We start from the raw sequence: 23,701 nt of genomic DNA, 5'->3' as shown, positions 1-23,701 counted from the left end.
AACATATGAAATAACAAGTGTGTGTAAGAAATTGGAAATGCTCCCCCTTTGGCCAACGTATGTAATAACAAGTGTGACCGGGCTTTCTGCTCCGCCGCTCCCAGTCTGTGGAACGCTCTCCCTGACCACCTGAGGGCACCACAGACTGTGGATGCTTTTAAAAAAGGCTTAAAAACACTTATTTTTTAAAAAGCCTTTTTTTTTTTTTTAGATATATGCATACTAGTTTTAGCTATTTGGCTGTTCTAGTTTTTTATTTTTATTTCTTTTTTATTATCTTTTTATTTTTTTAATACACTGTAACACTTTGAGGTTGTTTACTCAATGTAAAGGGCTTTTTACAAATAAAATCTATTATTATTATTATTATTATTATTATTATTATTATTATTATTATTATTATTATTATTATAAGTGTGTGTAAGAAATTGAAATGCACCCCTTTGGCCAGAATTAATAAAACATAAAATAAATATGAGAGAGACATACTGTAATAACAAAGTAAATAATGAAGATTAAAAACCAATTACAAACAAAAATAAATAAATTAAAAAAATAACTAAAAGATTTTTTTTTTTAATATTTGCTTAGTATTTATATATTATTAATGTTGTAAATACAAATCTTTATATATCTAGAAAGAGTGGTTCTAAAGAGGTAGGCATTTTCCAGAGGTCTCAAGAAGGTAATAAGTACATGAAAGTGTGTGAAGTGCATGGAAGAAATTGAAAATGCTCCCACTCTGGTCAACATATGAAATAACAAGTGTGTGTAAGAAATTGAAATGCGCCCCCTTTAGCCAAAATGAATCAAACATAAAATGCATATGTATACAGAGACATACTGTCATAACAAAGTAAATAATTAAGATTAAAAAACAATTACAAACCAAAAAAATTTAAAAAAAATAACTAAAAGCTTTTTTTTTTTTATATTTGCATAATATGTATATATTATTAATGTTGTAAATACACATCTTTATATATCTAGAAAGGCTGGTCCTAAAGAGGTAGGATCTTTCCAGAGGTCTCCAGAAGGTCCGAAGTACATGAAAGTGTGTGAAGTGCATGGAAGAAATTGGAAATGCTCCCACTCTGGCTAACATATGAAATAACAAGTGTGTGTAAGAAATTGAAATGTGCCCCCTTTGGCCAAAATGAATAAAATATAAAATGCATATGTATACAGAGACATACTGTCATAACAAAGTAAATAATGAAGATTAAAAAACAATTACAAACCAAAATTAAAGCTGCAAGCAGCGTTGGTCGGGCCCGCGTATTTGGCAGGTGCTAGTCCTAAGTGTCCCAATGCTTTTGTCCAGTTTTCGTCCCAAGTGTCCCAATACTTTTGTCCAGTTTTAGTCCTAAGTGTCCCAATACTTGTGTCCAGTGTAGGTGTCCCAATACTTTAGTCCAGAGGTAGTCCTAAGTGTCCCAATACTTTTGTCCAGTTTTAGTCCTAAGTGTCCCAATACTTTTGTCCAGTTTTAGTCCTAAGTGTCCCAATACATTTGTCTAGTGGTAGTCCGAAGTGTCCCAATACTTTTGTCAAGTTGTAGTCCTTAGTGTCCCAAAACGTGTGTCAAGTTTTAGTCCCAAGTGTCCCAATAGTGTTGTCCAGTTTTCGTCCAAAGTGTCCCAATACTTTTGTCCAGTTTTATTCCTAAGTGTCCCAATACTTGTGTCCAGTTTTAGTCCTAAGTGTCCCAAAACTTTTGTCAAGTTGTAGTCCTAATTGTCCCAATACTTTTGTGCAGTGTAAGTGTCCCAATACTTTTGTCCAGTGTAAGTGTCCCAATACTTTTGTCAAGTGGTAGTCCTAAGTGTCCCAATACTTTTGTCCAGTGGTAGTCCTAAGTGTCCCAATACTTTTGTCCAGTGGTAGTCCTCCGACCTTCCCAGTGGGAGTTACAGGCAGTTTTGTAATTTTTTTCTTCCGAGGAGCAGTTTTTTCTGCGTTTTATTCAAAAATTGCGGTAGAGCGCAATTTTGAGATTTGGGGTTAGGTTTTTTTATTAGATCGCAATTTTTGCCAGTCCTGATGTGTGTGTTCAGTTTGGTGAGTTTTGAAGCGTGTTAAGGGGGTCAAATTACAGCTCAAAGAGACAAAAATGACTGTTTTAGTACATTTTTGTCTTGAAGGGGGAATGGCCAACTTCCTGTTGATTTTTGCCCGAGGAATATAATTAATGAAAAGTAGGTCTAATTGAGACTTACATAGAGGTATTTCTTTCATGTCTCTACGACATTTGTACTGGGAGTTAGAGGCAGTTTTCCTTCTAGGGGGCGCTAGAGTGCAGTTTTGAGTTTTGGGGTTTGATTCTTTTTACCAAAAAGTTTTGTTCGCGTTTATTTATGTGGGCGTCAAATTTGGTGAGTTTTGCAGCATGTTAAGGGGGTCAAATTACAGCGCAAAGCTGCGGAAGAATAATAATAATAATAATTAAAGCTGCAAGCAGCGTTGTTCGGGCCCGCGTATTTGGCAGGTGCTAGTCCTAAGTGTCCCAATACTTTTGTCTACTTGTAGTCTGAAGTGTCCCAATACTTTTGTCTAGTGTACCTACCTTGTCTGCATTGTGTGGGCACGTTGGTGCTTCCTGCTTTTAAACAGCCATCTTAAAAAAACAGCATTGCAGCAGCATCAGCGCAGCGGGTCTTTGAAGGGTCATAAAATCAAAACCGGAGCAGTTAATTAAAAAGCGCTTCTGTTGTTGTAATCACAAGGGTTCAATCTCTCTCCTGTGTTAGTTTGAAGGCGAAACGACAAACGCGCTCAGAGTTCGTTTTTGAAGGAAGGTGACTGGTTTTTACAAAAAATTTGTTTTGAAGGGGGAATAGCAAACTTCCTGTTCATTTTTGCTGGGGGTAGTCAATTTATGAAATGTAGGTCAAAGTGAGACCTACGGAGAGGTTTTTGTTTCATGTCTCTCCGACCTTCCCAGTGGGAGTAACAGGCAGTTTTGTAATTTTTTTCTTCCGAGGAGCAGTTTTTTCTCCGTTTTATTCAAAAATTGCTCTAGAGCGCAATTTTTAAATTTGGGGTTAGGTTTTTTTTTTTATTAGATCGCAATTTTTGCTAGTCCTGATGTGTGTGTTCAGTTCGGTGAGTTTTGAAGCATGTTAAGGGGGTCAAATTACAGCTCAAAGAGGCAAAAGTGACTGTTTTTAGTACTTTTTTGTCTTGAAGGGGGAATTGCCAACTTCCTGTTGATTTTAGCCCAAGAATGTACCATTATGAAATGTAGGTCTAAGTGAGACCTACATTGAAGTTTTTGTTTCATGTCTCTCCGACCTTCCCAGTGGGAGTTACAGGCAGTTTTGTCATTTTTGTCTTCCGAGGAGCAGTTTTTTCTCCGTTTTATTAAAAAAATTGCTCTAGAGCGCAATTTTTAAATTTGGGGTTAGGTTTTTTTTTTATTAGATCGCAATTTTTGCTAGTCCTGATGTGTGTGTTCAGTTCGGTGAGTTTTGAAGCATGTTAAGGGGGTCAAATTACAGCTCAAAGAGGCAAAAGTGACTGTTTTTAGTACTTTTTTGTCTTGAAGGGGGAATTGCCAACTTCCTGTTGATTTTAGCCCAAGAATGTACCATTATGAAATGTAGGTCTAAGTGAGACCTACATTGAAGTTTTTGTTTCATGTCTCTCCGACCTTCCCAGTGGGAGTTACAGGCAGTTTTGTCATTTTTGTCTTCCGAGGAGCAGTTTTTTCTCCGTTTTATTAAAAAAATTGCTCTAGAGCGCAATTTTTATATTTGGGGTTAGGTTTTTTTATTAGATCGCAATTTCTGCTAGTCCTGATGTGTGTGTTGAGTTCGGTGAGTTTTGAAGCATGTTAAGGGGGTCAAATTACAGCTCAAAGAGGCAAAAGTGACTGTTTTTAGTACTTTTTTTTGTCTTGAAGGGGGAATTGCCAACTTCCTGTTGATTTTAGCCCAAGGATGTACAATTATGAAAACTAGGTCTAAGTCAGACCTACATAGAGGATTTTGTTTCATGTCTTTCCGACCTTCCTAGTAGGAGTTACAGGCAGTCTGTTTTGTTTTTTCCTAGGGGGCGCTAGAGCGCAATTTTAAGTTTTGGGGTTTGGTTTTTTTATTAAAAGGCAATTTTCGCAGGTCCTGATGTGTGGGTCAAATATGGTGAGTTTTGAAGCATGTTAAGTGGGTCAAATTAGTGCTCAAAGAGGCGGCGGAAGAAGAAAGAAAGAAAGAAAGAAAGAAAGAAAGAATAATAAAACCTTACAAATACAATAGGTCCTTATGTCCCATTGCATAAGGACTCCCTGTGGGAGTCCTTTTGCAATGGGCCATTGCGGGCCCTAAAAACAGCAGCGCAGCAGCATCAGTGCAGCGGGTCTTTGAAAGGTCATAAAATCAAAACCGGAGCAGGTATTAAAAAGCTGTTCTATACTTTTATACACAAGGGTTCAATCTCTCTCCTGTGTTAGTTTGAAGCGTAAACAACAAACGCGCTCAGAGGAGATAGATTTTGAAGGAAGGTGACCGGTTTTTACAAAAAATTTGTTTTGAAGGGGGAATTGCAAACTTCCTGTTGATTTTTGCTGGGGGTTGTCAATTTATGAAATGTAGGTCTAAGTGAGACCTACGGAGAGGTTTTTGTTTCATGTCTCTCCGACCTTCCCAGTGGGAGTTACAGGCAGTTTTGTCATTTTTTTCTTCCGAGGAGCAGTTTTTTCTCCGTTTTATTCAAAAATTGCTCTAGAGCGCAATTTTTAAATTTGGGGTTAGGTTTTTTTTTTTATTAGATCGCAATTTTTGCCAGTCCTGATGTGTGTGTTCAGTTTTGAAGCGTGTTAAGGGGGTCAAATTACAGCTCAAAGAGGCAAAAGTGACTGTTTTTAGTACTTTTTTGTCTTGAAGGGGGAATTGCCAACTTCCTGTTGATTTCTGCCCGATGATATACAATTATGAAAACTAGGTCTAAGTCAGACCTACATACAGGTTTTTGTTTTATGTCTCTCCGATCTTCCTAGTGGGAGATATAGGCAGTCTAGTTTTTTTTCCCCTAGGGGGCGCTAGAGCGCAATTTTGAGTTTTGGGGTTTGGTTTTTTTATTAAAAGGCAATTTTCGCAGGTCCTGATGTGTGGGTCAAATATGGTGAGTTTTGAAGCATGTTAAGTGGGTCAAATTACAGTTTGTTGTGGCGGCGGAAGAATAAAGAATAATAAAATCTTACAAATACAATAGGTCCTTATGTCCCATTGCATAAGGACTCCCTTTGGGAGTCCTTATACAATGGGCCATGCGGGCCCTAATAATAATAAGAAAGAATAAAACGTTACAAATTCAATAGGTCCTTATGTCCCATTGTAAAAGGACTCCCGTTGGGATTCCTTTTACAATGGGCCATACGGGCCCTAAAAATAAAAAAAATAACTAAAAACTTTTTTTTTTTTTTAATTTGCATAATATGTATATATTATTAATGTTGTAAATACACATCTTTATATATCTAGAAAGGCTGGTCCTAAAGAGGTAGGATTTTTCCAGAGGTCTCAAGAAGGTCCGAAGTACATGAAAGTGTGTGAAGTGCATGGTCTAGTCCCGCCCCCTCCTCACATAAATAAATGTCTCTGGTGTGTGTTTAGTAGTTTGTTTCTCCCGAGCGTAGCGGCGTTTCTTATCTTGAAACTTTTCCCTGGCCTGCAGCGTAACGTGGCGTATACAAGCCAGAGAGAGAGAGAGAGAGAGAGAGTGAATGGCTTTAACAGGAAGCACGCATCAACTCCCGCACTTATCTGCTCCCTCGGCCCTAACCACTTTCACACGTGAAAACATTGATGTCATTGTTGCTGCCGCCAGGACGAAATCCATCAAGGCGTCCACGGTTATTTGCGTGTGTTTACGGAGGGAAATGCGTGGCCTCGCAACAATGGCGTCCAGGAATGGAGGGACATCAATACTGGAGCGTTTATAGTGTGACATGTGAATGACTCATCAATAACAAATACTAAATGACGTTTCAGGGAAAATTGCGTGTGAGCCGAATTGAAATGCTAACTTAGGTTAGCACAATAGCCAGGTAGCGTCAACAAAATAGTTGGCTTCTAGGTATATGTCCTGCAAAATTCACAAAACAATGCTAAAATCATCCTCTTATTGACAGGAATTCAACTTTTTATGATCTAACAATAACAATTTTACATTTATTGATAAAAATTATACTATTTTATGCTCTTACTATAAACAAATATAATGTTATTGATACAATTTCAACTTGTTTATGCTCTAACAAACAATATTGTGATACAAATGTTACTATTTAGTGCTCTAACTATAAAAAATATATTTTTTTATTGACAGGAATTCAACTTTTTATGCTCTAACTAAAGAAATTATAATTTTATTGACACAAATTCAACTTTGTTATGCTCTAACTAAAGAAATTATAATTTTATTGATACAAATTAAACTTTTTTATGTACTTACTATCAAAAATCATCCTTATATTGATACAAATTCTACTTTTTTATGCTCTAACTATATAAAACCATCCTCTTATTGACAGGAATTCAACTTTTTTATGATCTAACAATAAAAATTGTACATTTATTGATACAAATTCAACTTTTTTATGCACTTACTATCACATATTATCCTTTTATTGATAAAAAAAATCTACTTTTTTATGCTTTTACTATAAAAAATATATTTTATTGATAGAAATTGTTTATGCTCTAACGACAATATTTGTGATAAGATTTTACCGTTTTATGCTCTAACTATAAACTTTTTTTTTTATTATTGACAGGAATTCAACTTTTTTATGCTCTAACGATAAAAAAATATCCTTTAATTGATACAAATTCAACTTTTTTATGCTCTAACTATATAAAACCATCCTCTTATTGACAGGAATTCAACTTTTTTATGATCCAACAATAAAAATGTATTGACATTTATTGATACAAATTCAGCTTTTTTATGCAATTACTATAAAAAAAAAATTTATTGATACAAATTCAACTTGTTTATGCTCTAACAAAAAAATGTTTGTGATACAATTTTGAGTGTTTTATGCTCTAACTATAAAAAAAATCATGTTTTTATTGACAAGAATTCAGCTTTTTTAAGATCTAACAAAAAAATATATATATTTATTGATACAACTTCAACTTTTTTATGCTCTTACTATAAAAAATATATTTTATTGATACAAATTGTTTATGCTCTAACAACAATTTTTGTGATAAGATTTTACCATTTTATGCTCTAACCAATAAAGTTTTGTTTTTTTATTGACAGGAATTCAACTTTTTTATGCTCTAACTATAAAAAATTATCATTTTATTGATACAAATTCAACTTTTTTTATGGTCTTATTATAAAAAAAAATATTTTATTGATACAAATTCAACTTGTTTATGCTCTAACATTTTTTTTTTATTTTTTTTTTGTGATAAAATGTTACTGTTTTATGCTCTAACTATAAATTATTTTTTTTTTTTATTGACAGGAATTCAACTTTTTTATGCTCTAACTAAAGAAATTATAATTTTATTGATACAAATTAAACTTTTTTATGCACTTACTATCAAAAATCATCCTTATATTGATACAAATTTTACTGTTTTATGCTCTAACTATAAAAAAAATATTTTTTTTATTGACAGGAATTCAACTTTTTTATGCTCGAACTATAAAAAAGTATCCTTTAATTGATACAAATTCAACTTTTTTATACTTTAACAATGCTAAAACCATCCTCTTATTGACAGGAATTCAACTTTTTTATGATCTAACAATAACAATTTTACATTTATTGATACAAATTCTACTTTTTTATGCTCTTACTATAAAAAAAATATATTGTTATTGATACAATTTCAACTTGTTTATGCTCTAACAAACAATTTTGTGGTAAAAATGTTACTATTTAGTGCTCTAACTATAAGAAAATATTTTTTTTTATTGACAGGAATTCAACTTTTTTATGCTCTAACTAAAGAAATTATAATTTTATTGATACAAATTAAACTTTTTTATGCACTTACTATCAAAAATCATCCTTATATTGATACAAATTTTACTGTTTTATGCTCTAACTATAAAAAAAAGTATCCTTTAATTGATACAAATTCAACTTTTTTATACTTTAACAATGCTAAAACCATCCTCTTATTGACAGGAATTCAGCTTGTTTATGATCTAACAATAACAATTTTACATTTATTGATAAAAATTCTACTTTTTTATGCTCTTATTATAAAAAAATATATTGTTATTGATACAATTTCAACTTGTTTATGCTCTAACAAACAATTTTGTGGTAAAAATATTACTGTTTAGTGCTCTAACTATAAAAAAAATATTTTTTTATTGACAGGAATTCAACTTTTTTAAGCTCTAACTAAAGAAATTATAATTGTATTGATACAAATTCAACTTTGTTATGCTCTAACTAAAAAAATAATAATTTTATTGATACAAATTAAACTTTTTTATGCACTTACTATCAAAAATCATCCTTATATTGATACAAATTCTACTTTTTTATGCTCTAACTATATAAAACAATCCTCTTATTGACAGGAATTCAACTTTTTTATGATCTAACAATAAAAATTTTACATTTATTGATACAAATTCAACTTTTTTATGCTCTTACTATAAAAAATATATATTGTTATTGATACAATTTCAACTTGTTTATGCTCTAACAAACAATTTTGTGGTAAAAATGTTACTGTTTAGTGCTCTAACTATAATTTTTTTTTTTTTATTGACAGGAATTCAACTTTTTTAAGCTCTAACTAAAGAAATTATAATTGTATTGATACAAATTCAATTTTGTTATGCTCTAACTAAAAAAATAATAATTTTATTGATACAAATTAAACTTTTTTATGCACTTACTATCAAAAATCATCCTTATATTGATAAAAATTCTACTTTTTTATGCTCTAACTATATAAAACCATCCTCTTATTGACAGGAATTCAACTTTTTTATGATCTAACAATAAAATTTTTACATTTATTGATACAAATTCAACTTTTTTATGCACTTACTATCACAAATTATCCTTTTATTGATAAAAATCTACTTTTTTATGCTCTTACTATAAAAAATATATTCTATTGATACAAATTGTTTATGCTCTAACAATTTTTGTGATAAGATTTTACCGTTTTATGCTCTAACTATAAACTTTTTTTTTTTAATTATTGACAGGAATTCAACTTTTTTATGCTCTAACTATAAAAAAAATATCCTTTTATTGATACAAATTCAACTTTTTTATGCTCTAACTATATAAAACCATCCTCTTATTGACAGGAATTCAACTTTTTTATGATCTAACAATAAAAATGTTACATTTATTGATACAAATTAAACTTTTTTATGCAATTACTATAAAAAAATATATATTTTTATTGATACAAATTAAACTTGTTTATGCTCTAACAAAAAATATTTGTGATAAAATTTTTACTGTTTTATGCTCTAACTATAAAAAAAAATCATGTTTTTATTGAGAGGACTTTAACTTTTTTATGATCTAACAAAAAATATATATATTTATTGATACAAATTCAACTTTTTTATGCACTTACTGTCACATATTATCCTTTTATTGATTAAAAAAAATCTACTTTTTTATGCTCTTACTATAAAAAATATATTTTATTGATAGAAATTGTTTATGCTCTAACAACAATTTTTGTGATAAGATTTTACCGTTTTATGCTCTAACCAAAAACTTTTTTTCTTTATTGACAGGAATTCAACTTTATTATGCTCTAACTATAAAAAATATATATAATTTTATTGATACAAATTCAACTTTTTTTATGGTCTTATTATAAAAAAAAATATTTTATTGATACAAATTCAACTTGTTTATGCTCTAACATTTTTTTTTTTTTTTATGCTCGAACTATAAAAAAATATTTTTTTATTGACAGGAATTCAACTTTTTTATGCTCTAACTATAAAAAAACATCCTTTTATTGATACAAATAAAAAAATGTTATGCTCTAACTAAAAAAACAATATTTCATTGACACAAATTCAACTTTTTTATGCTCTTACTATAAAAATAATATTTGTATTGATACAAATTCAACTTGTTTATGCTCTAACAATTTTTTTAAATAATTTTTGTGATAAAAATGTTACTGTTTTACGCTCTAACTATAAAAAAAATATGTTTTTTATTGATACAAATTCTACTTTTTTATGCTCTAACTAAAAAAAAAAAATGAATGATACAAATTCAACTTTTTTATGCTCTAACAATAAAAAATTATAATTTTATTGCTAAAAAATGTCCACTTTGTTACACTCTTACTATGAACAAATTCCATTTATTGTCCCGTGAGCCACCTGTAACTACTTGATGTTGGTCCAAGTTTCAGTCGTCACAATATTTCAAAGATATTATGGGATGTAACGTGTTTCAGACTGAGCAGGTGTGCCTAATGCTATGTCCCAGCATGGGGAGGAATGACAGCAGTAAAGTTGACATCTGGCAACAAAAACACACAAAGATTGTTGACATGTTGTTGTTTGCAGACCGCACACTTTGTATACACAGCTGGGGTCTCCATGTTCATTTGTCACCCCTCTCTCCTGCCTTCCTTCCCTCACTCTTTCTCTCTCTTACAGGAGGAAAGGTTGGCGAGCATGCCGCTAACAGCGTCCATGTTGTCGCTCCTGCGGGCGCCATTTGTTGCCAGATGTCTAAGACACTCCAGAACCTCAATGTTCTGTTGCAAACACAACATATGCATATATATATATATATATATATATATATATATATATATATATATATATATATATATATATATATATATATATATATATATATATATATATATACAGCTACAATCGGGCGGAAGGCGGGGTACACCCTGGACAAGTCGCCACCTCATCGCAGATTATAATTTTTTATTGTTATCATTTTTATTATTTTCTTTTAACTATTCTATTTTATTTTTAAAATTTTATTATCATTATTTTTTTATTCTAACTATTTCATTTAATTTTTTGAATTTTATTATCTTTTTAAAAATTATTATTATTATCATTATTTTATTTTAAATATTTTATTTTATTTTTAAATTGTATTATTATTATATATTTTTTTTAATTATTATTATTTTAATTATTTTATTTTAACTATTTTATTATTATTATTATTATTTTATTATCATTATTATTATTTATTTTTATTTTTATTTTTTTATTTTTTTATTTTAACTATTTATTTTATTTTTTAAATTGTATTATCATTATTATTATTTTTTATTATTATTATTTTTATCATTTTATTTTAACTATTTTATTTTATGTTTTAAATTTTATTATCATTATTATTATTATTATTATTTTTGTTATTTTCTTTTAACTATTTTATTAATTTTTTTTAAATTGGATCATTATTTTTTTTTTCTTATATATATATATATATATATATATATATAAATAAATATATATATATATATATGTATATATATATATATATATATATATATATTTATTTATTTATTTTTTTATTTTTATTTTTTTATCTAAGTGTGCAGCTGAACTCATATGCTACGTGATACAAGTTCAATGTTAGCATCTTGACACGCTAACCTTAGCATGCTCACTTGTTTAGCTAATTGTTCAGCCAAAATCATGTACTGTATTTTTAGTACTCGACACAAGTTAACTTGGCACGCTAACTTTTTTAGTCAAATGTGCAGCCGAACACCTCAGAGTAATATACTGTAAGTCAATACTTGACACAAGTTAACTGTTAGCATTTTAAAACGCTAATTTTAACATTTAACATTTTAGCTAATTGTGCAGCCAAACCCCTCAGATGAGTCATATACTGCATATTGCTACTTCACACATGTCAACTGTTAGCATTTTAGCAAGCTAACTTCAACATGCTAAGTTTTTTTAGCTAATTATGCAGCTAAACACTCCAGATGAGTCATATACTGCATATTGATACTTGACACATGTCAACTGTTAGCATTTTAGCATGCTAACTTTAACATGCTGACTTTTTTTTCCGCTAATTGTGCAGCCGAACCCCTCAGATGAGTCATATACTGCATATTGATACTTGGCACATGTCAACTGTTAGCATTTTAGCACGCTAACTTAAACATGCTAACTTTTTTCCCTGGTAATTGTGCAGCCAAACCCCTCAGATGAGTCATATACTGCATATTGATACTTGACACATGTCAACTGTTAGCATTTTAGCATGCTAACTTTAACATGCTAACTTTTTTTTCCGCTAATTGTGCAGCCAAACCCCTCAGATGAGTCAAAAACTGCATAGTGATACTTGACACTTGTCAACTGTTAGCATTTTAGCACGCTAACTTTGACATGCTAACTTTTTTTTGTGATAATTGTGCAGCAAAATACCTCAGATGAGTCATATACTGCATATTGATACTTGACACATGTCAACTGTTAGCATTTGAGCACGCTAACTTAAACATGCTAACTTTTTTCCCTGCTAATTGTGCAGCCAAACCCCTCAGATGAGTCAAATACTGCACTTGACACATGTCAACTGGTAGCATTTTAGCACGCTAACTTAAACATGCTAACTTTTTTCCCTGCTAATTGTGCAGCCAAACACCTCAGATGAGTCAAATACTGCACTTGACACATGTCAACTGTTAGCATTTTAGCAAACTAACTTAAACATGCTAACTTTTTTTTAAGCTAATTGTGCAGCCAAACCCCTCAAATGAGTCAAATACTGCATATTGATACTTGATACATGTAGACTGTTAGCATTTTAGCATGCTAACTTTGACATGCTAACTTTTTTTTAAGCTAATTGTGCAGCTGAACACCTCAGATGAGTCAAATACTATATATTGGTACTTGACACATGTCAACTGTTAGCATTTTAGCATGCTAACTTTGACATGCTAACTTTTTTTTAAGCTAATTGTGCAGCTGAACACCTCAGATGAGTCAAATACTATATATTGGTACTTGACACATGTCACTGTTAGCATCTTAGCACGCTAACTTAAACATGCTAACTTTTTTTTCCCGCTAATTGTGCAGCCAAACCCCTCAGATGAGTCAAATACTGCATTTGACACATGTCAACTGCTAGCATTTTAGCATGCTAACTTAAACATGCTAACTTTTTTCCCTGCTAATTGTGCAGCCAAACCCCTCAGATGAGTCAAATACTGCATATTGATACTTGACACATGTCAACTGTTAGCATGCTGAAATTAGCTCGCTAATACTTTTTGCTAATAATTTTTTCAAATGTTACATGCTCGCGCTTCAGTCGTACGACTTAGCACTCGACGCATTCCAACTGTTAGCAGTAGCATTCGAGTTTGGCTTGCACACTTCAGGGTTGGAGCGCATTTTCTCCCATAATTCAATTTTTTTTTTTTTTTTGCAAGTGTGATTTTTGATTTCAGTTGTGGAATGGCGACGTGACCTCTCACCTCTCTCGCACTGCGGGCCGGTGAAGCCGTACACGCACGCGCACCTGTTGGGGCCGATGCAGCGTCCGCCGTTCTGGCAGCCGTTCTCGCACACAGCTGGAAGAACAACAACAACAAAACGATGATGAAATGCCTTTTTTTCCCTCTTTTCTTTACTACTTTTTACGGAGCCCCTAAAGGGATAAGAAGGAACATTTTTTTTTTTTAGACATGTATCTCATGCGCAATAAATAATAATAATTTTTTTTTTTAATTTTCTTTTTATAACTTTGTAAAATATTTCTCGTGCGCACGAGATACATGTCTAAAAAAAAAAAAAAAATTATAATTTTTTTATAACTTTATAAAACGTTTCTCGTGCGCACAAGATACATGTCTAAAAAAAAAAAATAATTATTATAATTTTTTTTTATAACTTTATAAAACGTTTCTTGTGCGCACCAGATATATGTCTAAAAAAATAAAAAATAACAAAAAATAATCTATTTTTTATTTTATTTTTTTTATAACTTTATAAAACGTTTCTCGTGCGCACGAGATATATGTCTAAAAAAACAAAAAATAACAAAAAATAATCTATTTTTTATTTAATTTTTTTATAACTTTATAAAACGTTTCTCGTGCGCACAAGATACATGTCTAAAAAAATATATATATACATTTTTTTTTTTATAACTTTATAAAACGTTTCTTGTGCGCACGAGATATATGTCTAAAAAAATAAAAAATAACAAAAAATAATCTATTTCTTATTTTATTTTTTTATAACTTTATAAAACATTTCTTGTGCGCACTAGATACATGTCTAAAAAAACAAACAAAAAAAAAAAATAATAATTTTTTTATTTTTTATTTTTTATAACTTTATAAAACGTTTCTCGTGCGCACAAGATATATGTCTAAAAAAACAAAAAATAACAAAAAATAATCTATTTTTTATTTAATTTTTTTTATAACTTTATAAAACGTTTCTTGTGCGCACAAGATACATGTCTAAAAAAAAAAAATTAGACTTTTTTTTATAACTTTATAAAACGTTTCTCGTGCGCACAAGATATGTCTAAAAAAATAAAAAATAACAAAAAATAATCTATTTTTTATTTTATTTTTTTATAACTTTATAAAACGTTTCTCGTGCGCACAAGATACATGTCTAAAAAAAAAAAAATTATACAATTTTTTTTTATAACTTTATAAAACGTTTCTCGTGCGCACAAGATACATGTCTAAAGAAAATATATATACTTTTTTTTTTTAATAACTTTATAAAACGTTTCTCGTGCGCATGAGATATATGTCTAAAAAAATAAAAAATAACAAAAAATAATCTATTTCTTATTTTATTTTTTTATAACTTTATAAAACATTTCTTGTGCGCACGAGATACATGTCTAAAAAAACAAAAAAAAACAAAAAAATAATATTTTTTTTATTTTTTATAACTTTATAAAACGTTTCTCGTGCGCACGAGATATATGTCTAAAAAATAAAAAATAAGAAAAAATAATCTATTTTTTATTTTATTTTTTATAACTTTATAAAACGTTTCTCGTGCGCACAAGATACATGTCTAAAAAAAAATTATACATTTTTTTTTTATAACTTTATAGAACGTTTCTCATGCGCACGAGATATATGTCTAAAAAAATTAAAAATAACAGAAAATAATCTATTTCTTATTTTATTTTTTTTATAGCTTTATAAAACGTTTCTCGTGCCCACAAGATACATGTCTAAAAAAAAAAAATTATACATATTTTTAAATTTTTTTTTTATAACTTTATAAAACATTTCTTGTGCGCACAAGATATGTGTCTATAAAATAAAAAATAACAAAAAAAAATATATTTCTTATTTTAATTTTTTTATTACTTTATAAAACGTTTCTCGTGCGCACGAGGTATGTCTAAAAAAATAAAAAATAACAAAAAATTATCTTTTTTTTTTTTTTTTTTTATAACTTTATAAAACGTTTCTCGTGCGCACAAGATACATGTCTAAAAAAAATTATACATTTTTTTTTTATAACTTTATAGAACGTTTCTCATGCGCACGAGATATATGTCTAAAAAAATAAAAAATAACAGAAAATAATCTATTTCTTATTTTATTTTTTTTATAGCTTTATAAAACGTTTCTCGTGCCCACAAGATACATGTCTAAAAAAAAAAAATTATACATATTTTAAAAAAAAATTTTTATAACTTTATAAAACATTTCTTGTGCGCACAAGATATATGTCTATAAAATAAAAAATAACAAAAAAAAATCTATTTCTTATTTTTATTTTTTTATTACTTTATAAAACGTTTCTCGTGCGCACTAGGTATGTCTAAAAAAAAAAAAAAGAACAAAAAATTATCTATTTTTTTTTTATTTTTTTTTTATAACTTTATAAAACGTTTCTCGTGCGCACAAGATACATGTCTAAAAAAAAATTATACATTTTTTTTTTTATAACTTTATAGAACGTTTCTCATGCGCACGAGATATATGTCTAAAAAAATAAAAAATAACAGAAAATAATCTATTTCTTATTTTATTTTTTTTATAGCTTTATAAAACGTTTCTCGTGCCCACAAGATACATGTCTAAAAAAAAAAATTATACATATTTAAAAAAAAATTTTTTGTAACTTTATAAAACATTTCTTGTGCGCACAAGATATATGTCTATAAAATAAAAAATAACAAAAAAAAATCTATTTCTTATTTTTATTTTTTTATTACTTTATAAAACGTTTCTCGTGCGCACGAGGTATGTCTAAAAAAATAAAAAATAACAAAATATTATCTATTTTTTATTTTATTTTTTTTTATAACTTTATAAAACGTTTCTCGTGCGCACAAGATACATGTCTAAAAAAAAAAAAAAAATTATAATTTTTTTTTATAACTTTATAAAAAAAGATACATGTCTAAAAAAAAAAAAATTCTACATTTTTTTTTTTATAACTTTATAAAACGTTTCCCGTGTGCACGAGATATATGTCTAAAAAAATTAAAAATAACAAAAAATAAACTATTTCATATTTTATTTTTTTTATAACTTTATAAAACGTTTCTCGTGCGCAAGAGATACATGTCTAAAAAAAAATTATAATTTTTTTTTTTATATAACTTTATAAAACGTTTCCCGTGCGCACGAGATATGTCTAAAAAAATAAAAAATAACAAAAAATAAACTATTTCATATTTTACTTTTTTTATAACTTTATAAAACGTTTCTCGTGCGCACAAGATATATGTCTAAAAAAATAACAAAAAATAATAAATTTTTTATTTTATTTTTTTTATAACTTTATAAAACGTTTCTCGTGCGCACAAGATACATGTCTAAAAAAAAAAAAAAAAATTATACATTTTTTTTTTATAACTTTATAAAACGTTTCTCGTGCGCACAAGATACATGTCTAAAAAAAATAATTATACATTTTTTTTTATTTACTTTATAAAACGTTTCTCGTACGCACGAGATATATGTCTAAAAAAATAAAAAATAACAAAAAATAATCTATTTTTTTTATTTTTTTTATAACCTTATAAAACGTTTCTTGTGCGCACGAGATATATGTCTAAAAAAGTAAAAAATAACAAAAAACAATCTTTTTTTTTTTTTTATAACTTTATCAAACTTTTCTCGTACGCACAAGATACATGTCTAAAGAAAAAAAAAATTAGAATTATTTTTTTTTTTTATAACTTTATAAAACATTTCTCGTGCGCACAAGATACATGTCTAAAAAAAAATTATACATTTTTTTTATTTTTTTTATAACTTTATAAAACTTTTCTCGTGCGCACGAGATATATGTCTAAAAAAAATAACAAAAAATAATCTTTTTTTTTTTTTTATAACTTTATAAAACGTTTCTCGTGCGCACAAGATACATATCTAAAAAAAAAATTATACATTTTTTTTTTAATAACTTTATAAAACATTTCTCGTGCGCACAAGATACATGTCTAAAAAAAAAAATTATACATTTTTTTTTATTTTTTTTATAACTTTATAAAACTTTTCTCGTGCGCACGAGATATATGTCTAAAAAAATAACAAAAAATTATCTTTTTTTTTTTTTTATAACTTTATAAAACGTTTCTTGCGCGCACAAGATACATATCTAAAAAAAAAAATTATACTTTTTTTTTAATAACTCTATAAAACATTTCTCGTGCGCACAAGATACATGTCTAAAAAAAAATTAGAATTTTTTTTAATTTTTTTTATAACTTTATAAAACTTTTCTCGTGCGCACGAGATATGTCTAAAAAAATAACAAAAAATAATCTTTTTTTTTTTTTTATAACTTTATAAAACGTTTCTCGTGCGCACAAGATACATATCTAAAAAAGAAAATTATACTTCTTTTTTTTTAATAACTTTATAAAACGTTTCTCGTGCGCACAAGATACATGTCTAAAAAAAAAATTATACATTTTTTTTATTTTTTTTATAACTTTATAAAACTTTTCTCGTGCGCACGAGATATATGTCTAAAAAAATAACAAAAAATAATCTATTTTTTATTTTATTTTTTTTATAACTTTATAAAACGTTTCTCGTGCGCACAAGATATAGGTCTAAAAAAATAAAAAATAACAAAAAATAATCTATTTTTTTTAATTTTTTTTATAACTTTATAAAACGTTTCTCGTGCGCACAAGATACATGTCTAAAAAAAAAATAAAAAATTATACATTTTTTTTTTATAACTTTATAAAACGTTTCTCGTGCGCACAAGATACATGTCTAAAAAAAATAATTATACATTTTTTTTATTAACTTTATAAAACGTTTCTCGTACGCACGAGATATATGTCTAAAAAAATAAAAAATAACAAAAAATAATCTATTTTTTTTATTTTTTTTATAACCTTATAAAACGTTTCTTGTGCGCACGAGATATATGTCTAAAAAAGTAAAAAATAACAAAAAACAATCTTTTTTTTTTTTTTATAACTTTATCAAACTTTTCTCGTACGCACAAGATACATGTCTAAAGAAAAAAAAAATTAGAATTATTTTTTTTTTTTATAACTTTATAAAACATTTCTCGTGCGCACAAGATACATGTCTAAAAAAAAAAATTATACATTTTTTTTATTTTTTTTATAACTTTATAAAACTTTTCTCGTGCGCACGAGATATATGTCTAAAAAAATAACAAAAAATAATCTTTTTTTTTTTTTTATAACTTTATAAAACGTTTCTCGTGCGCACAAGATACATATCTAAAAAAAAAATTATACATTTTTTTTTTAATAACTTTATAAAACATTTCTCGTGCGCACAAGATACATGTCTAAAAAAAAAAATTATACATTTTTTTTTATTTTTTTTATAACTTTATAAAACTTTTCTCGTGCGCACGAGATATATGTCTAAAAAAATAACAAAAAATAATCTTTTTTTTTTTTTATAACTTTATAAAACGTTTCTCGCGCGCACAAGATACATATCTAAAAAAAAAAATTATACTTTTTTTTTTAATAACTCTATAAAACATTTCTCGTGCGCACAAGATACATGTCTAAAAAAAAATTAGAATTTTTTTTAATTTTTTTTATAACTTTATAAAACTTTTCTCGTGCGCACGAGATATGTCTAAAAAAATAACAAAAAATAATCTTTTTTTTTTTTTTTATAACTTTATAAAACGTGTCTCGTGCGCACAAGATACATATCTAAAAAAGAAAATTATACTTTTTTTTTTTAATAACTTTATAAAACGTTTCTCGTGCGCACAAGATACATGTCTAAAAAAAAAAATTATACATTTTTTTTATTTTTTTTATAACTTTATAAAACTTTTCTCGTGCGCACGAGATATATGTCTAAAAAAATAACAAAAAATAATCTATTTTTTATTTTATTTTTTTTATAACTTTATAAAACGTTTCTCGTGCGCACAAGATATAGGTCTAAAAAAATAAAAAATAACAAAAAATAATCTATTTTTTTTAATTTTTTTTATAACTTTATAAAACGTTTCTCGTGCGCACAAGATACATGTCTAAAAAAAAAAAAAAAAATTATACATTTTTTTTTTATAACTTTATAAAACGTTTCTCGTGCGCACAAGATACATGTCTAAAAAAAATAATTATACATTTTTTTTTTATAACTTTATAAAACGTTTCTCGTGCGCACAAGATACATGTCTAAAAAAAATAATTATACATTTTTTTTTTTTTCATAACTTTATAAAACGTTTTCCGTGCGCACGAGATATATGTCTAAACAAATAACAAAAAATAATCTATTTTTTATTTTATTTTTTTTATAACTTTATAAAACGTTTCTCGTGCGCACAAGATATAGGTCTAAAAAAATAAAAAATAACAAAAAATAATCTATTTTTTTTTATTTTTTTTATAACTTTATAAAACGTTTCTCGTGCGCACAAGATACATGTCTAAAAAAAAATTATACATTTTTTTTTTATAACTTTATAAAATGTTTCCCGTGCGCACGAGATATGTCTAAAAACAAACAAAACAAAAAAAAAACTATTTCATTTTTTTTTTTTTTTATCACTTTATAAAACGTTTCTCGTGCGCACGAGATATATGTCTCAAAAAATAACAAAAAATAATCTTTTTTTTATTTTTATTTTTTTATAACTTTATAAAACTTTTCTCGTGCGCACGAAATATGTCTAAAAAAATAAAAAATAACAAAAAATAATCTATTTTTTATTTTTTTATAACTTTATAAAACGTTTCTCGTGCGCACAAGATACATGTCTAAAAAAAAAAAAAAATTATACATTTTTTTTTATAACTTTATAAAACGTTTCTCGTGCGCACAAGATACATGTCTAAAAAAAAAAAATTATAATTTTTTTTTTATAACTTTATAAAACGTTTCTCGTGCGCATGAGATATATGTCTAAAAAAATAAAAAATAACAAAAACTAATCTATTTCTTATTTTATTTTTTTATAACTTTATAAAACGTTTCTCGTGCGCACAAGATACATGTCTAAAAAAAAAAAATAATTTGACATTTTTTTTATAACTTTATAAAACGTTTCTCGTGTGCACAAGATATATGTCTAAAAAATAAAAAATAAGAAAAAATAATCTATTTTTTATTTTATTTTTTATAACTTTATAAAACGTTTCTCGTGCGCACAAGATACATGTCTAAAAAAAAATTAGACATTTTTTTTTTATAACTTTATAGAACGTTTCTCATGCGCACGAGATATATGTCTAAAAAAATTAAAAATAACAGAAAATAATCTATTTCTTATTTTATTTTTTTTATAGCTTTATAAAACGTTTCTCGTGCCCACAAGATACATGTCTAAAAAAAAAAAATTATACATATTTAAAAAAAATTTTTTTATAACTTTATAAAACATTTCTTGTGCGCACAAGATATATGTCTATAAAATAAAAAATAACAAAAAAAAATCTATTTCTTATTTTTATTTTTTTATTACTTTATAAAACGTTTCTCGTGCGCACGAGGTATGTCTAAAAAAATAAAAAATAACAAAAAATTATCTTTTTTTTTTTTTTTTTTTTTTATAACTTTATAAAACGTTTCTCGTGCGCACAAGATACATGTCTAAAAAAAAAAAAAAATTATACTTTTTTTTTTATAACTTTATAAAACGTTTCCCGTGTGCACGAGATATATGTCTAAAAAAATTAAAAATAACTAAAAATAAACTATTTCATATTTTATTTTTTTTATAACTTTATAAAACGTTTCTCGTGCGCACGAGATACATGTCTAAAAAAAATATATATATATATATATTTTATTTTTATTTTTTATAACATTATAAAACGTTTTTCGTGCGCACGAGATACACGTCTAAAAAAATAAAATATACCAAAAAATAATCTATTCTTTATTTTATTTTTTTTATAACTTTATAAAACGTTTCTTGTGCGCACGAGATACATGTCTAAAAAAAACAAAAAAAACAAAACAATTTTTATTTTTTATAACTTTATAAAACGTTTCTCGTGCGCACGAGATCTATGTCTAAAAAAATAAAAAAAACAAAAAAAATAATGATTTTTTTATTTTTTATAACTTTATAAAACGTTTCTCGTGCGCACGAGATGTATGTCTAAAAAAATAAAAAATAAGAAAAAATAATCTTTTTTTTATTTTTTTTTATAACTTTATAAAACGTTTCTTGTGCGCACGAGATACATGTCTAAAAAAACAAAAAACAAAAAAAACTAATTTTATTTTTAGTTTTTATAACTTTATAAAACGTTTCTCGTGCGCACGAGATACTTGTCTAAAAAAAATTATTATAAAAAAAATAATTTCCCGCATTTCCCTTTAGGGGCTCCGTCATTTTTACTCTTTTTTTTGTTTCCTTCATCCGTGGGCAGGTGTGCCTAATGATGTGGCCTATGAGCGTATATTCACAATTGAGTGCAGAAGCATGACGAGCAAATAAATGCCGATCATGGACATGTCCATGCACAAAAGTGCTAAGTGTGCAGTATCGGCACTCACGTTGTCCGCAGTGGTTCCCCGTGAAGCCTTTAGGACACGTGCAGGAGTCCTCGGCACAACTCCCACCGTTCATGCACCTGACGTTGCACGACTGCACTGTGGGGACGGAGAAGAAACAAACATATTATTACAAATATTCTGTCATTTTTATCCTGTTTCCCAAGCCTTGGGCCGGTATTTTCTGACGCAAGTGCGTCAAAGAAAGAGAAAATGCTAACAGTTAGCACGCTGGAGAGATAGTATTAGGTAACAAAAATATGACCTGTAAAATGAGAAGAAAAAAAAAGCTAGCGCAACTGTAGCATGCTAACAGTCATCATGCGCAAAGTACCAAAACATATGACTGAGAGATGAGAATACCTGAAAAATTGGCTAAAATAGCTGGCATGCTAAGGTTAGCAGGCTATGAGTTAGCAAGCATCAAGTATTTTTTTGAAATGCTTTCTTGTCTGATGACAATAAAGCAATCTATTCTAATATAAGACTCTGTAAAATAATCTTAAAAAAACTACCATTTTAACTTTAGCATGCTAACATGCAAACGTAAACATGCTATAGGTTAGCAAGCATCAAGTATTGTCAGCCTTCTCTCTTGTTTGATGACAATAAAGCCGTCTATTCTAATATATGACTCTGTAAAATAAGCTTTAAAAAAACTAAAATTTTTACTTTAGCATGCTAACATGCTAATATAAACATGCTATAGGTTAGCAAGCATCACGTATTGTCCGCCTGCTCTCATGTCTTATGACAATAAAGCAATCTATTCTAATATATGACTCTGTAAAATAAATTTTAAAAAACTACCATTTTTACTTTAGCATGCTAACATGCTAACGTAAACATGCTATAGGTTAGCAAGCATCAAGTATTTTCGACATGCTCTCATGTCTTATGACAATAAAGCTGTCTATTCTAATATATGACTCTGTAAAATAAGCTTTAAAAAAATAAAAAATTTACTTTAGCATGCTAACATGCAAACTTAAACATGCTAAAGGTTAGCAAGCATCAAGTATTTTCGACATGCTCTCATGTCTTATGACAATAAAGCTGTCTATACTAATATATGACTCTGTAAAATACTCTTTAAAAAACTACCATTTTACTTTAGCATGCTAACATGCAAACGTAAACATGCTATAGGTTAGCAAGCATCAAGTATTGTCCGCCTGCTCTCATGTCTTATGACAATAAAGCCGTCTATTCTAATATATGACTCTGTAAGATAAGCTTTAAAAAACTAAAATTTTTACTTCAGCATGCTAACATGCTAACGTAAACATGCTATAGGTTAGCAAGCATCAAGTACTTTTGACATGCTCTCATGTCTTATGACAATAAAGCTGTCTATTCTAATATATGACTCTGTAAAATAAGCTTTAAAAAAATAAAAATTTAACTTTAGCATGCTAAATGCAAACTTAAACATGCTATAGGTTAGCAAGCATCAAGTATTTTCGACATGCTCTCATGTCTTATGACAATAAAGCTGTCTATTCTAATATATGACTCTGTAAAACATTCTTTAAAAAAACTACCATTTTATTTTAGCATGCTAACATGCAAACGTAAACATGCTATAGGTTAGCAAGCACCAAGTATTTTCGACATGCTCTCATGTCTTATGACAATAAAGCTGTCTATTCTAATATATGACTCTGTAAAATAAGCTTTAAAAAACTAAAAATTTTACTTTAGCATGCTAACATGCAAACTTAAACATGCTATAGGTTAGCAAG

The 23,701-nt window shown here is 27.7% G+C and overlaps 1 protein-coding gene across 1 annotated transcript in view; it reads right to left on the bottom strand.

Moving 5' to 3' along the window:
- fbn2b (fibrillin 2b) overlaps nucleotides 1–23,701 on the bottom strand; it is a 335,304-nt gene that overhangs the window by 218,326 nt on the left and 93,277 nt on the right. Inside the window, exons 5-6 of the mRNA XM_061976207.1 lie at nucleotides 21,960–22,055; nucleotides 13,464–13,559 (exon numbers count right to left, since the gene is read on the bottom strand). Coding sequence (XP_061832191.1) covers nucleotides 13,464–13,559; nucleotides 21,960–22,055 — 192 coding nt within the window. The remainder of the gene's footprint in view (nucleotides 1–13,463; nucleotides 13,560–21,959; nucleotides 22,056–23,701) is intronic.

The sequence above is a fragment of the Nerophis lumbriciformis genome, linkage group LG14, assembly GCF_033978685.3.
Source record: "Nerophis lumbriciformis linkage group LG14, RoL_Nlum_v2.1, whole genome shotgun sequence".
In the NCBI taxonomy this organism is placed as follows: domain Eukaryota; kingdom Metazoa; phylum Chordata; class Actinopteri; order Syngnathiformes; family Syngnathidae; genus Nerophis; species Nerophis lumbriciformis.
This window is presented reverse-complemented; position numbering and strand designations above follow the sequence as displayed.